General features: G+C 47.7%; 2 protein-coding genes across 2 annotated transcripts; both read right to left on the bottom strand.

Annotated features, from left to right (window-relative positions):
- Positions 1–228: 228 nt before the first annotated feature.
- On the bottom strand, positions 229–7,586 carry LOC138802198 (hemoglobin subunit alpha-3-like). The gene is made up of 4 exons (XM_069985387.1): positions 7,550–7,586; positions 1,724–2,691; positions 1,005–1,209; positions 229–457 (listed from the first exon to the last, which is right to left on the bottom strand). The coding sequence occupies exons 2-4, from the start codon at positions 1,816–1,818 to the stop codon at positions 329–331; spliced, it is 429 nt and encodes a 142-aa protein (XP_069841488.1). The 5' UTR covers positions 1,819–2,691; positions 7,550–7,586; the 3' UTR covers positions 229–328.
- A 6,834-nt stretch (positions 7,587–14,420) lies between these two features.
- LOC138801795 (integrase/recombinase xerD homolog) lies at positions 14,421–15,239 on the bottom strand. The gene has a single exon (XM_069984893.1). The coding sequence runs from the start codon at positions 15,237–15,239 to the stop codon at positions 14,421–14,423; it is 819 nt and encodes a 272-aa protein (XP_069840994.1).
- Positions 15,240–17,839: the final 2,600 nt, after the last annotated feature.

Raw genomic sequence — 17,839 nt, 5'->3', positions numbered from 1 at the left:
GACCACGGACTTGAAAGATATCTACAAATTAGATAGATCAATAGATACTTGTTGGATCACTGAGATTAGTTAAGAGACTGCAATGAAAAATGGATGCACTTTTATTGAGGATTACATCAGATTTATTTTGATGGACCACAGACACAAGTAGTAGCCAGCCAAAGATTGCTGCGAAAACACAAGCTAGCAAAATTATCTTACAGCTGAATTACATTCTTTGATTGGATATGGATTTGATGACAAACTTGTGTCTATAGTTTCTTCTCAACTTCCCACAGGATGGTTTGCTGCAGGTGCCGATGTAGCCTCCAAGGCCAAGAGCTTTGATTTATCTGTACTTGGAGGTCAGGATGGCAGAGACTTCAGAAAGGAATTTGTCCCAAGCCGCCTGGGAATCAGCAGTGAAGTCATCAGGAAAGTGGACAGCCAGAGTCACCTGGATGGTGTGAGACAGCAGCTGCAAAGGGAAAGAGAAACCACTGGTTATTTCTCACATGTACCATGCAACCAGACACTGCTGACATATTCTAGCAAATCCTGTAGTATAATGCCCGTGCCTTCAATAAATAAAATTGCAGTGGTGTAACATACTAATTCCTTGTATTTTAAATACAGTGTAGTTCAATGTAAGGCTATGTTCCCACATAGTATTTCTGTCAGTATTTTGGTCAGAATTTTGAGATCAAAACCAGGAGTGGATTAAAAACACAAAAAGGCTATGTTCACATGATGTATAACAACTTCTGTTGTTTTAAAATAACTGCAATTATTTGCCATTAAATGACGGCCATCCATTCAATTTCAGTGTGTGAACATAGCCTTTCTGGGTTTTCAATCCACTCCGGGTTTTAGTTGCAAAATACTGACCAAAAATACAATGTAAGAATGTTACTAGGAAAGGACACTACCCTGATACACATTTACGATGTAACAGCTATTGGAACCTTCCTGGAGTACAAATTATAACAGTCATATAGTTATATAAAACCATAGCATATCCTTACATCAAAGTTTCCGGGGTCAACTCTCAGGTTGTAGGCGTGGAGGTCACTGAGAGTGGACAGGTTGGTAGCAAGGTCATCCAGATGACCGGCCGCACTTCCCAGAGCATTGATGACCTTGCCACCATGGTTGATGAGGTCAGCAGATCCATGAGACAAGTCAAAGTGGGAGAAGTAGGTCTTGGTCTGAGGGAAGCTCAGAAACAGTCTAGGATAAAGAGGGAAAAATTGTAAGATTTTATTAAAAGGTTTTCTACTTTAATTTCAGACAGTGTGGATTATTATGCAAAGACACTATAGTTCATGTATTTTCTTTAGTTTACATCTAACTAGGAGTGTATACACAATATAATAATAATCACAATATAGGAGCTGACAATTGGTTAATAAAATGTATCTTTTAACCTTTAATTCTATGAATAATAAAAAGTATAGTCAGAGAGGGTTTTCTATGATTATCCCCATCTAATGCAAAAAATATAGGAATTATATTCTTTTAAACTTTCTAGGTTATTGGATTAGCTGTAGCTAATGATATCTAAGCTCCCCCAACACATATAACATGTATACATTGCTGTATATAGTGAGTACTCTACAATGTATCTATTGTGTCACATATCACCCCAGAGATCCTACTATATATCCTCACAATTACCATCTGTAAAGTTATACCTATCACCATGTTAACATTAGTCTAATAGGATAAAAGAAATGTGTACTACCTTTCCAAGGCCTCAGCACCCAGAGCGCCGGCCTGGGGAGCGATTTTGGGCCACAGGGACAGGATGTAAGCCCTCTCACTTGCAGACAGAGTCATGGTGATGTAGTCGAGTTGGTGAGTCCTAAGCTTGGAAACTCAAAAGTCCATGTTGTTTAGCAGTTGTTTCAGCTTTTTAAAGACTAAAAGGTACAATTCCCACAAAATGAATTTCAATTCTATTGGCCAAAAACCAATCCCACCCTGTAGAGTTATCTACTCAGCAACACGCGCCATATGAGCTGACATACAGTAAAGCCTTATCGCCTTCTGTTGCATTCTAAGCATATATGTTCTTCTTTAGAGTATTGTACTGTTCATTGTTCATCAGCAGAAACCTACACACACCACTTTGCTATCAGGAGGATATCACCAGAAAATACAATTTACAATACAGAAAACAAATATCACAATGTTTACATCGAAATCATTTTACAAATCAGCACTGTACATTTAGAAACATACAAGATTATGGGCAGAATAAGACCCCTGGCTCCATCTAGTCCATCCTTTTAATATCTCCTTTTTATCATCTTATAGATATATGTATACACCAGGCAGGTTTAAATTTAGTAATTGTAGTTACCAACCACATCTGTTGAAGTTTGTTTCAAGCATCTACTACTCCTTCAGTAAAGTAATATTTTCTCACGTTTTTTCTGATCTTTCCCCCAACTAACCTCTCACTGTCCTTTTGTTGTTGAGTTTAGTTTACAAATAAAACCTGAACCTTATTAAGTCCATATTTAAAGGTTCCGATCATGTCCCCGCTCTCTCCTTTCCTCCAGATGATACAGATTTAAATCATCCTTTCTTGGTTTCTGGTTTTATGCTTCAGGTCTTCTTTGGACCGGTTCTATTTTATCAATATCTTTTTGTAGGTGAAGTCTCCAGAACCGGACACAGTATTCCAGATGTGGCATCTCTAGAGCTCTATACAGCAGGATCACAATCACAAAAAACATTGCAAATACAAAACTGCCAATATGATACCCGGATACATTTACACCTCATAGTTGATAAATAAAATAGTCATCTCTATATTGAAGACTCATGAATACCTGATTGTTATATATTGAATATCTATTCTTCATTGCACTCTGTTCTCATATAGTATACATGATAGCCTATCCTGCATTGTAAATTTAATCTTTTTAATTGCTTTATTTTAAAATTTTTCACTAAAACACAGCATACAAATCCAATTCTAATAATGCGTTGAAGGGGTTATCCAGTGCTACAAAAACATGGCCACTTTCTTTCAGAGACAACAATACTCTGGTCTCCAGTTCAGGTGCAGTTTGCAATTAAGCTTCATTCACTTCAATGGAACTGAGCAGCAAAACCCCACCCAAGCTGGAGACAAGAGTCTCTGGAAGAAAGTGGCCATGTTTTTGTAGCGCTGGATAACCCCTTTAACATAACTGCCTAAATTGACAAACACACACACTTTTTTTTCCACATTTTTACAAAATAAAACCACTTTTTATCAGACATCAGTAGACTGTATTGACCTTAAAGGAGACCTGTCACCCCCCGTGCTGGGGGGACAGGCTCCCGACTCCCAGCTAGATCCCCTTATACTGACCTGATCCCGCCGAGTACCGCTCCCGGAAGCGGTCCCGGACCGGAGATATCCCAGTCAGAAGCTGTGGAGATACTGTAGGTCCGGCGTCCATAGAGAATGAATGGAGCCGGACTCATCTCTGCAGCGCGCGCACGGCTCCATTTATCCTCTATGGACGCCGGACCTCTCTCCACAGCGCGCGGCTTCTGACCGGGATATCTCCGTCCCGGGAACAGCTCCGGGAGCAGGATTCAGCGGGATCAGGTCAGTATAAGGGGATCTAGCTGGGGGTCGGGAGCCTGTCTCCCTGGCACGGGGGGTGACAGGTCCTCTTTAACCAATACATGAGCAGGACTCTGGGTACACTATTTGGGGTTAAAGTGGTTCTCAAGGATAAGAAAACATAGCTGTTTTAATCCAGAGGCAGAACCACTTTTGTCTTTAGTTTCTGTATGATATTGCTGCTCATTTCCATTGTGGTGATTCGAGACAATTTGTAATACCACAAATAACCTGAAGACAGGTGTGTCGCAGTTTTTTGAATAATGCAGAAATTCTTCTATTCCTGGATAACACAGTTGACCAGAAAATCACTTTAATCAGTTTTGAAAGGAGCCCTAGTGGTTTGCTTATCATCAAACAGACATTTACAGTATAAAAAAATTCAAAAGTCAATAAATCAAGTGGACTCCATAAATACCAAAAACACTAAAAATCAGCATTGACATATAAATCTTCTTCTGGTAAACATATTTGTTTATGGAGGCATTTTCCCTTAATGTTCTGTTCACGTGTCATGGTCATAGGTTGACTTATAAGTGGAAACCACAAGGTAGTTGTGGATCCATCACGCAATGGACACCACTACTGTCCAATGAATCACACTGACTAACATTTTAATCTTATTGTTTTTGCTGACATGTCTGTCACTGTGATAGAACAAATAACACTGCTGCACTCTCATCAAATCTGACAGCATCTGCAATGAAAGCTCCTAACAGAGCGCCGGGTGCAGATGTGTACAGACTCCTAAGGCAGCACTTGTGTATGGAAGTGCATATGGGGCACTCTCCGTATAGCAGTGTTTATGGGGGGGGGGGGGGGGGGGACTTTTAAAGGCAGTTTAATTTTAATTTTCTTTTCATACGTGACACCAAACATACATTTGAAAGGAATAGGAAATATAAATGAATGACTTAAAGAGGATGTACCACCAGGTACATCCTCTTTAACCTGAACCCACGAATCGAACGGCGCCGGCACTGGGAAGCCGGTGCCGTGGTCTGTTTTTCGGACTGAGGCCCGGTTCCCGTGCACGGCGACGTTCTATGCACCGGAACCAGCCGGTGCCCAAGCACTGGAGGTAGGCCAGCCCACCCCCAGTGGGAGGGAATTCCCTCCCCTCCATGACGCGGCTCCCTTAGAATGAATGGAGCAGCGTCATACAGGGGAGGGAATACCCTCCCACTGGAGGGGGGCCGGCCTACCTCCAGTGCTTGGGCACCGGCCGATTCCAGTGCATAGAAAGGCGCTGTGCACAGAAACCGGGCCTCGGTCCAAAAAACGGACCACGGCACAGGCTTCGCCGTGCTGGCGCAGTTCGATCCGTTGGTTCAGGTTAAAGAGGATGTACCTGGTGGTACATCCTCTTTAAGGGCTCATTTCTGGCTTTGGCTACAATAAAACTGCAAAGAAAAAAACTGTAGTGTGTGTGGGTTGTTATTTTTTTACCCCAGGTTAACTTACCCCAGGGTATGCCATAATACATTTTCTGCTTATATATTGTTGCATAATTTGCCAGGTTTACTATTTAGAACTATAAAGGCATAACAATATTGGTTGTCACTCAAATTTTACAGAAACGGATATGACTGTATAAAAACAACAAAATCTAAATAGACTTATGTTGCAGAAGAGACCTATAAGTGATTAATACATTAATGTATCCTTTACATATTAAAGCTATGTTCACACAACGTAAACTTTCTATTAATCATGGCCGTTGTGGCCGATTTGCAACAACGGCTGTGATTAATAGAAAATTTATGTTGCGCTGTAGTTAATAGAATCCTGTCCGGAGTGTACTCACATAGTATTTATTGAAAAGTGGCCAAACAGAACTGACAGGTCACACAAAGGAAAGTGTGCTATTGTGAATTGGTGAATATGATGAACTTCATTTGTGCTGAATTGGGATGCTGGCTCACCTGTGTGCGCCCGCATCCCAATTCAGCACTAATGAAGTTCATCTGGCCACTACTGCAGTACCGGCTGAGATTATCTTCACTGACATCGGCCGGGTCATAGAACAGCCGGTGTTTTACAGAGTGTGAACCCGGCCTAAAGAGTTTGACTAAATAGGATATATATGGAATAGCGATGAGCAAGTAGTGCTCAATTGAGTAGGTATTTGATCAAATACTACACTATTCGAAATACTTTTTTTCAATCAAACATGTGACCAAAAAACAGTAAAAATTTGATGCTCCAGTCCCTCTCTCCCGCTGTCACAACTCATCTCACTAAAATATTCAACCTCTTCCTCTCCTCTCGGATCTTTTTCTTCCTACTTCAAACATTCTGTAATAAACCCATTGCTGGACCCATCCTGTCCAGCCAACTATCGACCTGTCTCCAATCTCTCCTTCATCTGTAAACTCTGTTCTATTCTCGCCTAACCCGCTTTCTTACCGATAACTCTTTCCTTAACCCACTACAGTCTGGTTTTCAATCCCTTCACTCAACTGAAACTGCTCTCACCAAGGTGTCAAACGATCTCCTTAAGGCCAAATAACCAGGAAACTACTCCTTTCTGATTCTCCTGGATCTCTCAGCAGCATTTGACACTGTTGACCACCAGATCATCCTCTCCATGCTCCACTCCCTTATCCTCAAGGACTCTGTTCTCTTCCTACCTCTCTGACCGCTCCTTCAGCATATCCTTCTCCCTTACCGCTTACTGTTGGGGTTCCCCAGGGATCAGTCCTGGGTCCCCTCCTCTTCTCCCTCTATACATCCCCCATCGGACAGACCATCAGCAGGTTTGGTCTTCAATACCATCTTTATGCTGATGACACCCAGCTATATACTTCTTCCCGTGACATCACCCCTGCACTCTTGCAAAATACCAGTGACTGTCTATCTGCTCTCTCTAACACTATGAACTCTCTATTTCTCTACCTCAACCTTTCTAAAACTTGTATTCCTCCCTCTATCCAACCCAAACCAGACATCACACTGTGGTACTAGCATAACTCCTGTGCATCAAGCTTGATGTCTGGGGGTTATGCTAGACTTGGATCTATCTTTTACTCCCTATATCCAAGCTATTGCTCGCTCCTGTCACCTACATCTCAAAAACATCTCCAGAATCCGCCCATTTCTCACAACTGACATAGCTCAGACTCTTACTGTCGCCCTGATTCTTTCCCTTCTTGACTACTGTAACTCCCTACTAATTAGTCTTTCTTTCGTTAAGCACTCCCCTCTCCAGTCTCTGCACTGGTTACTAATTAAATCCACAACACAGTTCAAACTCCTCACCCTCACCCATAAAGCTCCACAACTTTGCCTCTCTATACATCTCTGCCCTCATCTCCATCTAGCATCCTTTACGTGCTCTACGCTCTGCTAGTGATCTTACACTAACATCTTCCATAATCCGAACCTCACACTCTCGCCTGCAAGACTTCTTTTTGCTGAACCAGTTCTCTGGAATGCCCTAGCCCCAAAGACATCCCACTTATTTCCAACACCTACAGTTTCAAGCGTGCCCTGAAGACCCATCTCTTCAGTCTTGCTTATAACATTCCCTAATCTTGTCCCCCCTTGTGTTGTCTCCTCACTGTCTACTATATTTTTGACGGTTCCATGCACTTTATACGTTTTATCTGTAACAAAACATTGGCGTGAAACTGGCTTATCCAGCTCCTTCTATTTACAATGGCTGGATCAGGGGCAAATAAAGCACTTGTGCCTCGTGACACCCCCAGTTCGTAGTCTGTACACTCGTGCGAACAGGTCTCGTATTTATGATGTATTTTTATGTATTCAAATTTTATTTAATCATATGTAATTATAACCTCTTTACTGTGTTAAAAAAAACACTGCGGAATCTGTTGGCATGTTATTATTATTATTATTATTATTATTATTATTATTAATAATTATTATGCTCCTCTCACCTTTCACAATCCAAATAAGAAAAAAAGATAGGGCACTTACCACTGTAATGGTCGTCTTCTTGTTTCTTTTTTCCATACAAAAATATAAACAGCAGACAGACATGTGAGAGGACACCATCAGTGATACAGCTACAGCTGTTTTGTGCCTATATGGCACCTCTTCACGGCTGCGTCTATGCACGCTGACATCGCGAGAACAGTATTTATTCATGTGACCTCCAGAGTATAAGAACTTGGCATTTCCTGCTCGTCGTCAGATGCCATCTTGGACCTAAAGAGGAAGGAAGGGTGTGTGTAGCAGGGAGAGATAGTTTTTTGTGGATTTTAGGCAGGAAATACCACAAAAACCCTTGTAAGGATTACTGGAAGACACAGCGCATTATATTACGTTCATATATAGAGAGAATCTGCAGGCTACCTGTACCGCAGCTGCTTTATTTAGACAGACAGGCAGCTGGTGTGTATTCTGAACCTACTGTACTGTACTGTACTGTAATTGGGACAGTGAGGATTGTCAGACATGACTTTGGTATTGTAGAGTATGGTCCCAGAAACACAACTCCACAAAACCAAACCCCCACCCCTTCCCTAATAAGACACAGAGACGTTCTTTTGGCTAAATATGGCCACAGCAGCCATAGTTTATTTAAATATAAACTTACAAACATTTAGCAAAATTATTTATTGCACCAAAACCATCTTATAAAACTTCCTATAAACCACTAACTCTGTTTTTAAATAGCCGTAGAGGAGGTCCTTGTAGTTCCCAAACAGATCTGACGCCCACTTGCATGAACTAATTATTGCTATCCTTAATTTGCCTCCAGCCGCCCAGCCGCCTCGGAGACACCATTTAACCATATATGGCTCCCAGGCCAACCTCTGCTCTCTGGTGATACACCTTCGGTGAGAGCCCTTAAAGCGCCAGACCCCCAAAGCTACTTAATCATCATTGAGGAGGAGGGTCATACCCCAAGATGATCCCCCCATCCCCCCATCAATTTGACCTCCAACTACAAGGAGCTCCCCCCGCCCTGGCTGCCATGACGAATGCATACCCTAACCCCCATTCCAGCCCCCCACTGCTGTGACCCCGCCACCCCCACCACCCCTGACTAACAACAGGAGGGAGGGACTACTTCACGGTCTCCTGCCTGACTGAGTTCCCGCTCTCTGCCCCTTCCCTATATAACCTAGGCCCCTCCCCCTTCCCTGGTCACATGCAGGTCCCCCTACAAACCCCAGTCATGCGGGCCTGCACGTAAGCCTGCGGCCCCGCTCCGGCCCTCCTTGACTTTGGTATTGTAGAGTATGGTACCAGGAACACAACTCCACAAAACCAAACCCCCGCCCCTTCCCCAATAAGACACAGAGACGTTCCTTTGGCTAAATATGGCCACAGCAGCCATAGTTTATTTAAATATAAACTTACAAACATTTAGCAAAATTATTTATTGCACCAAAACCATCTTATAAAACTTCCTATAACTCTGTTTTTAAATAGCCGTAGAGGAGGTCCTTGTAGTTCACAAACAGATCTGACGCCCACTTGCATGAACTAATTATTGCTATCCTTAATTTGCCTCCAGCCGCCCAGCCCGCCTCGGAGACACCATTTAACCATATATGGCTCCCAGGCCAACCTCTGCTCTCTGGTGATACACCTTCGGTGAGAGCCCTTAACCCCTTGCCTCCGCAGCCTGTTTTGGCCTTAATGACCAGGCTCATTTTTCAAAATCTGACCTGTCTCAATTTATGCTCTTATAGCTCAGTGATGCTTTAACGTATGCTAGCGATTCTGAGATTGTTTTTTTGTCACATATGGCACTTTATATTAGTGGCAAAATTTGGTCACTACTTTGTGTGTTTTTTGTGAAAAACATCAAAATATCATGAAAAATTTGAAAATTTTGCATTTTATGAACTTCTGAAATTCTCTGCTTCTAAAAAAGGAAGTCATAGCACATAAATTAGTTACTAAATCACATTACCAATATGTCCTCTTTATTCTGGCATAATTTGGGAAACATATTTTACTTTTTTAGGCTGCTATGGGGCTTAGAAATTTATTAGCAAATTATCACATTTTGTGAAAGTTTCCAAAACTGATTTTTTTAGGGACCAGTTCTTTTTTTAAGTTGATTTAGGAGGCTTGTATGCTGTAAAACCCCATAAGTGACCCCATTTTGGAAACTAGACACCTTAAAGAATTAATCTAGGGGTATAATGAGCATTTTAACCCTACAGGGGCTGGAGGAAAGTATTCACAATTAGGCCTTAAAGAAATCGAAAATTTTAATTTTCCAATAATATATATGTTTAGATTAAAGTTTCTCCTTTCCAAAAGGAACATGAGAGAATCTGCACCCCACAATTTGTAACACAGGTTCTCTTGAGTACAACGGTACCTCATATGTGGGCGTAAACCACTGTATGGGCACACAGCGGGGCTCAGAAGGGAAGGAGCGCCAATTAGCATTTTCAGTTCAGATTTTGCTGAAGAAGTTTCTGAGCGCCAGGTGCGTTTGTAGTGCCCCTGTAGTGTCCGCAGAAGAGAACCCCCCCATAAGTCACCCCATTTTGGAAAGTGCACCCCTCAAAGAATTCATCTTGGGGTGTGGTGACCATTTTGACCCCACAGGTATTAGAGGAAAATATTTAAAATTAGACAGTAAAAATGAAAAACTCGAATTTTTCCAATAATATGTTCGTTTAGTTTAAAATTTCTCAATTTCACAAGGAACATGAGAGAATCCGCACCCCAAAATTTGTAACGCAGGTTCTCCTGAGTACAACGGTACCCCATATGGGGGCATAAACCACTGTATGGGCACACAGGAGGGCTCAGAAGGAAGGGAGCGCCAATTAGCATTTTCAGTTCAGATTTTGCTGAAGAAGTTTCTGAGCGCCAGGTGCGTTTGTAGTGCCCGCAGAAGAGAACCCCCCCATAAGTCACCCCATTTTGGAAAGTGCACCCCTCAAAGAATTCATCTTGGGGTGTGGTGACCATTTTGACCCCACAGGTATTAGAGGAAAGTATTCAAAATAAGACAGTAAAATTGAAAAACTTGAATTTTTCCAATAATATGTTTGTTTAGTTTGAAATTTCTCAATTTCACTAGGAACAGGGGAGAAGCTGCATGCCCAAATCTGTAACGCAGGTTCCCCTGAGTAGAACGGTACCCCATATGTGGGCATAAACCACTGTATGGGCACCCAGCCGGGCTCAGAAGGGAAGGAGCGCCAATTAGCATTTTCAGTGCAGATTTTTCCGAAGAAGTTTCTGAGCGCCAGGTGCGTTTGCTGAGCCCCTGTAGTGTCCGCAGAAGAGAACCCCCCCAAAAGTCACCCCATTTAGGAAAGTACACCCCTCAAAGAATTCATCTTGGGGTGCAGTGAGCGGTTTGACCGCACAGGTATTAGAGGAAAGTATTCAACATAAGACAGTAAAAATGAAAAACTCGAATTTTCCAATATATGTTCGTTTAGTTTAAAATTTCTCAATTTCACGAGGAATGGGAGAAAAAATGTACCCCAAAATCTGTAACGCAGGTTCTCCTGAGTACAACGGTACCCCATATGTGGGCATAAACCACTGTATGGGCACACAGCGGGGCTCAGAAGGAAGGGAGCGCCAATTTGCTGGAGCAAAACCGCAGCTAGTAATGGTTATTAGAATAGCGCAGTTACTAAAATACAAAAAAAAAATGAGATTACAGGTAATGTGGGGTGGTTACGGATAATCTGCGGTGGTTACGGGCAACCTGAGGTGGTTACAGGTAATCTGGGGTGGTTACGGGCAACCTGAGGTGGTTACAGGTAATCTGGGGTGGTTACGGACAACGTGGGGTGGTTACGGATAAACTGAAGTGCTTATAGGTAATCTGGGATGGGAACCTGTAACGTGCGGTGGTCGGGGGCAACGTGCGGTGGTCGGGGGCAACGTGCGGTGGTCGGGGGCAACGTGCGGTGGTCGGGGGCAACGTGCGGTGGTCGGAGGCAACGTGCGGTGGTCGGAGGCAACGTGCGGTGGTCGGGGGCAACGTGCGGTGGTCGGGGGCAACGTGCGGTGGTCGGGGGCAACGTGCGGTGGTCGGGGGCAACGTGCGGTGGTCGGAGGCAACGTGCGGTGGTCGGGGGCAACGTGCGGTGGTCGGGGGCAACGTGCGGTGGTCGGGGGCAACGTGCGGTGGTCGGGGGCAACGTGCGGTGGTCGGGGGCAACGTGCGGTGGTCGGAGGCAACGTGCGGGGGTCGGGGGCAACGTGCGGTGGTCGGGGGCAACGTGTGGTGGTCGGGGGCAACGTGCGGTGGTCGGGGGCAACGTGCGGTGGTCAGAGGCAACGTGCGGTGGTCAGAGGCAACGTGCGGTGGTCAGAGGCAACGTGCGGTGGTCAGAGGCAACGTGCGGTGGTCAGAGGCAATCTGGGGGGAATTACATGTGATTAGGGGCAACCTGGGGGGTTACAGACAATCTGCGGTGGTTACGGGCAACATGGGGTGGTTACAGACAATCTGGGGTGGTTACGGATAAACGGAAGTGCTTATAGGTAATCAGGGGTGGGTACATGTAATTTTGGGTGGTTACGGCAATCTGGAGGGGGGTCACTGGCAACGTGTGTGAGTTAGAGGCAACGTGCAGTGGTTACAGGCAACGTGCGGTGGTTATGGGCAACGTGCGGTGGTTATGGGCAACGTGCGGTGGTTAGTGGCAACGTGCGGTGGTTAGTGGCAACGTGCGGTGGTTAGTGGCAACGTGCGGTGGTTAGTGGCAACGTGCGGTGGTTAGTGGTAACGTGCGGTGGTTATGGGCAACGTGCGGTGGTTATGGGCAACGTGCGGTGGTTATGGGCAATGTGCGGTGGTTATGGGCAACGTGCGGTGGTTATGGGCAATGTGCGGTGGTTATGGGCAACGTGCGGTGGTTAGGGGTAATCTGGGAGTAAACTGCAATTATTACTATAATAAAAAGTGTGTGTTTTATTTTTTTGTATGTTTTTCACTTTTTGTACTTTATACATTAATTATCACTGTATTACTATGGTTACTGTGATATTTTCTATCACAGTAATCATAGTTCAGTGACAGAGACCAAATTGGTCTCTGTCACTTTAAATTTTCAGAGCTAACTGCTTCTGGAGCGCATGCGCACTTCAGAATCAGCCTGGACGTCGAGGAGGACGGAGCTCCGTGGATCAGGTAACGTATGTGGGGAAGGGGGGGTGACTGGGGGACGGGGGTGACTGGGGGGGTGGGGGGCGACTTGGGGGGGGGCACGGTGACACTTTTTATCCCCTGTCACCAATGATTTATGGTGACAGGGGATAAAAAGTGCCGGCAGCACTGGGAACAGGCGATCGGCGGTATATAGTATATACCGCCGATCGCCTGCTCCGGGACCACACGGGGGGGTCCCCGATCACTGCCCCATGCTCTCCGCTACCTCCGGTGGCGGAGAGCATGGGGCTTTGATCATTATTTTATATCCATCCCTGCGAACAAACATCGCAGGGATGGGGGCGGCCATCTTGGATCTGATGGCCGCCCGGGTACGGGGATCTGGGGTCTGATCGGGGGGCTGATCTGGGGTCTGAGGGGACATTTTTCATCTCCCCCCACCGTGGATTCACGGTGGGGGGAGATGAAAGCTATCGGCGGCGCCGGTAATGCCCGGTACCGGCGGATCGCCGCTAAAGAGGTAGTAGCGGCGATCCGCCGGTATCGGAGGACGAGGGGAGGTGGGCCGGGGGACACACTGTTAGTGGCGGTGGGGGGAGGCAGCGTTCTGCAGCCTCCCCCCGCCGCCCGATCGGCGGGGGACACTGAATCTCCCCATAGACGCTGCGGTCGCATTGACCGCGGTGTTTATGGGGTTAACTGCCCGGGGGGGAGCGCGGCTCCCCTCCGGGCAGTGGCAGCAGGAGGATGCTGTGTGACACAGCCTCCTCCTGCTGCCCGATCTCACCCAGGGACAGAGGGGGGAGGCAGGGAAAGCATGACGTCCAGGGACGTCATGATGCATTCTGCCACTGCTTTTCATGACGTCCCTGGACGTCATATTGGGGGAAGGGGTTAAAGCGCCAGACCCCCAAAGCTACTTAATCATCATTGAGGAGGAGGGTCATACCCCAAGATGATCCCCCCATCCCCCCATCAATTTGACCTCCAACTACAAGGAGCTCCCCCCGCCACCTGCGAGTAGGCCTTGAGTCCCTCAAGCCTGCGAGTAACCCCCCACCCGCAAAGCCCTCTCGACTCCTTCCTGCAAACCCAAAGCCCACAGGTCAATGCCCAAAGCATTCAGATGCACCCCATCCTTTAACCAGTAAGCCCCATGACCGCCCTCCAGATCCACATGTCTCACAGCCACGCCCCCATTGCGCGTAACAAAACCGGAAATCGCCCTATTGACTTTTATTCGCGCTTTATTCAGTTTCTCGACCGATCTGGCTGTGCGCCAAGTCGCTCGAGGAACAATCTCCGACCAGACCACAACCATCCCCGGGTACTCCGTCCATAGCCTGAACAGGTCATTCCTGATATCCCGGATTAGCTCCCGCATGGGGCGAACCCCTAAATCATTTCCCCCCATATGCAACACTAATACCTCCGGGGGGCGGTCCAACCCCACAAACCGACGAATTTCGGGCAGCACTCTACTCCAGACCAGCCCGCCAAAACCTAGCCATCTGACCACCGCCGTCTCCCGCGGAAAACCCAGCTGCCTCCCGCTGGGGCGAATATCCGCACGCTGAGCCCCTCGAGCCACGTAAGAGTGCCCAAATATCCACACTAGGCAAGGCGATCCATCTGCAACACAAAACAAACAACACACACATAACGAGCCACCTGTGCTAAGCTGGGAAACACCCCAACCCCCCCCCCCCCCTCCCCACCCCCATACACTCAGGCTCAGACCCAGTGAGGGCGAATGTATCCCCTATAACGGTCAGAGTCCCAACGCCCTATTTTTTTAACCACTTCCGCCCCCAAACCCCAGCTCGCCGCCTCTGTCGCAGCTCCTATCCGAAACGAATGTGGCGCGAAGCGAGACGGGTCCAACCCCAAAAACGACAAGCCCCGACGAAAAATAGCTGTGAACTGGTATCGGGACAAGTATGACCCATCCGCATGGCACAGCAGCGGGAGAGCCCCATCCAGGCGCACCCGCAAGTATGATTCCAAACACCGCACCGGGCAAACCCCCGAACCGGACAGCTGACCCAACACCACCTTCCGCCCGGCCCCTGCTTGATCCGTTTTGGACTTTCTAACCCAGAACTCTACCCTCCCGGGATAAACCTCCACATCCGTACGTAACAACCCACCCAATTTACTTCCACTAGGAGCAACAAGCTCCCCTATCCGCAATGCACCAAAAAAGGCAAACACAAACGCCAACCGAAACAAAGCCGCCTCGTATGGAGAACGACAAATCCCATCGACTACCTCCCCTAACCGCTCCAACAACTGGAAACCCACCGGCCAACGAGTATCCCTGGTGGACCTACCCCTCCGGAATCCCCTTACCGCCTGGGCCACCACGAAATCTTTAGTAAGATCGGGCAACCGGCGCCACTTAAGCCCAAAAGCCACGCCCGCTAACACCCGATTCAATTTTGCCACCGACCACCCCTTTACGGACATATCCCCCAACCAACACAACAAAAGAAGTTTACTCTCCTCCTCCGAGGACGCTCCCCCACAGCCTTCACACCACTCCTCCCACATACGCCAAGCAGACTCGTAGGAGGCCCACGTACCAGTAGCCAGGGAAGCCCGAATCAACTGCCCCGCCGCTCGCAGCCCAGCTCCCAGAGGTGCTTCGGACACTTCAAGCCGTGGGTCTCCGCATCGGGCGCCAGCTCCCGGAACCGGTCGAACTGCGAGCGGGAGAGAGAATCGGCAATTGAGTTAAGACTCCCCGACACATGGACCACCACCACCCACGCATTCAACTTCAAACATTCCAACACCAGACACCGCAGCAGTCGCATGACCGGTGGAGAAGAGGCCGTCAGGTGGTTCAGGGCCAATACCACCGCTATGTTGTCACAATGAAACCTAACTTTGCGATCCCAAAACATATCCCCCCACAGAAACACCGACACCACTATCGGAAACAGTTCTAGGAAAGCTAGGTTCCGCAGCAACCCCGTCCCCCCCCCCATTCCAACGGCCACCTCTCCGCACACCACTGATCCTGACAGAATGCTCCAAACCCCCAGCTGCCCGCCGCATCCGTATAAAGTTCAAAATCAGCAGAATCCATCACCTCAGCCATCATTAGGGACCTCCCATTGTACTGCTGTAGGAAACTATCCCAAACCGCCAGATCATCCCTATGATCCCGGGTCAACCGGATATAATGGTGGGGTGCCGTCACTCCCGAGGTAGCAGCCGCCAACCTCCGACAGAACACCCGGCCCATAGGGATAATCCTACAGGCAAAGTTCAGCCTCCCCAACAATGACTGTAGCACCTTCAACTGAACCTTCTTGCACCTCTTTACCCGCCCCACCTCATGCCTCAAGGACAAGAGTTTGTCCCCCGGCAGCCGACATTCCATGGCCTGTGAATCAATGGTAATCCCCAGAAAAACCAGCTCTGTCGTGGGCCCCTCAGTCTTTTCCGGTGCCAGAGGGACACCGAAAGAGCGTGCTACCCCTTCCAAAGAACTAAGCAGCGACCGGCAAATGGGAGAATTCCCGGGACCAATACATAAGAAGTCATCCAAGTAGTGAATGAGAGATCTGACCCCTGTCACATCCCGCACCACCCACTCTATGAATGAACTAAAAGCCTCGAAGTATGCACATGAGATAGAGCAACCCATGGGCAGACAACGATCTACGTAATAGGCCCCCTCCCAAAAACAACCCAGAAGCCGGACACTATCAGCATGGACCGGCAGAAGCCGAAACGCGGCTTCCACATCGGCTTTGGCCATCAGAGCCCCCTCCCCATACAACCTCACCCAATGTAGCGCTGCGTCAAACGATGTATACACCACAGAGCACAGCTCTGGGTCTATACCATCATTAACTGAAGCACCCCTGGGATGCGACAGATTGTGTATGAGCCGAAATTTATTCGGCTCCCTTTTGGGGACCACTCCCAGAGGAGAGACCACCAAATCCGGTATGGGGGGAGAGTCAAAGGGCCCTGCCATCCTACCCAGCGCCACCTCCTTAGCTAACTTCTCCCGAATTACCTGAGGGTACTGATAAGCCGATTTCAAATTCTTCAATGACCGGGGTATAGGGTGAGGTGGAGGAGGGATAACAAAACCATCCCTAAACCCAGAAAGCAACAATTCCGCTCTCCGCCTATCAGGGAATCTACTTAGATGCGGGAGCATCGCGGACAGTTTCACCGGGGTTACCCCCTTGGCTACCCCCTTGTCCTGATCCGCGGCCCTTCCCCTTTCTAAAACATCTAGCGGCCCCGTGAGTGGTGCTGTTACACCCGGAGCAGGCATGCTTAAACTTGCAGTCACTCCCCCACCTACACTGCCCATCATTGAACTGCCAGCAGACTCCGGACTTCTGTCCCGCCTGCAGGCCACCGGCGGAGGAGGCTCCACCTGAAACCCCATGGCTGGCCGCACCGCCCCCCCCCTGAAAGGTGTGCCCATACCGCGTGGGAGCCATGACCCTCAACCACAACCCTATATCCTTATGATCCCAGCGAATGGAAGGCCGTATGGCCTTCCTTTGCCTGAACTGCTCATCGTAACGGAGCCAGGCCTGGCCTCCATAAACACGATGAGCTTCACTAATGGCATCCATATAGCAGAAAAGGGCTGAACAGTGTTCGGGCGCCTTCTCTCCTATAACGCTAGCCAGTATGGCAAACGCCTGTAACCAGTTACCAAAAGTTTGGGGGATCAACCGCCATTGCCTCTTCTCCTCATCCTCTTTCTTGCTATCCTCCTTCTTCCCCTTATCAAGATAAAATTTTTCCAACGGAAGGAGAGAAAATATCTCTAAATACTCATCCTTCCATATCTTTTCCCTAAACTCCTTCTTTAAATGAGAACCCAGGGGGCCTTCAAAGCATACATACACCTCCTCCTTCGCCTTATCATCCAACCGAATCTGATCCCCCTCCTTCTCCTTCTCTGTCTGTACCGAGACCGCCACCCCCGCCCCCCTGGCCGGACCTACCCCCTGCCCCCCCACTACTGAACTCTCCATCCTCGTACCCACCGACCCTGACTGCTGCTGCACCCAGGCCGCAATTGGGGAAACCCCCCCACCCCCAACCACCCCCGCCTCACACCTTGCTAACAGCTCCCGCACACTCCCTAACAGCTCCCCGATACTATC

This window comes from Dendropsophus ebraccatus, chromosome 9 (assembly GCF_027789765.1).
Source record: "Dendropsophus ebraccatus isolate aDenEbr1 chromosome 9, aDenEbr1.pat, whole genome shotgun sequence".
NCBI lineage: Eukaryota > Metazoa > Chordata > Amphibia > Anura > Hylidae > Dendropsophus > Dendropsophus ebraccatus.
The sequence above is the reverse complement of the archived record's forward strand: the minus strand, read 5'-3'. Positions and strand labels throughout refer to the sequence as shown.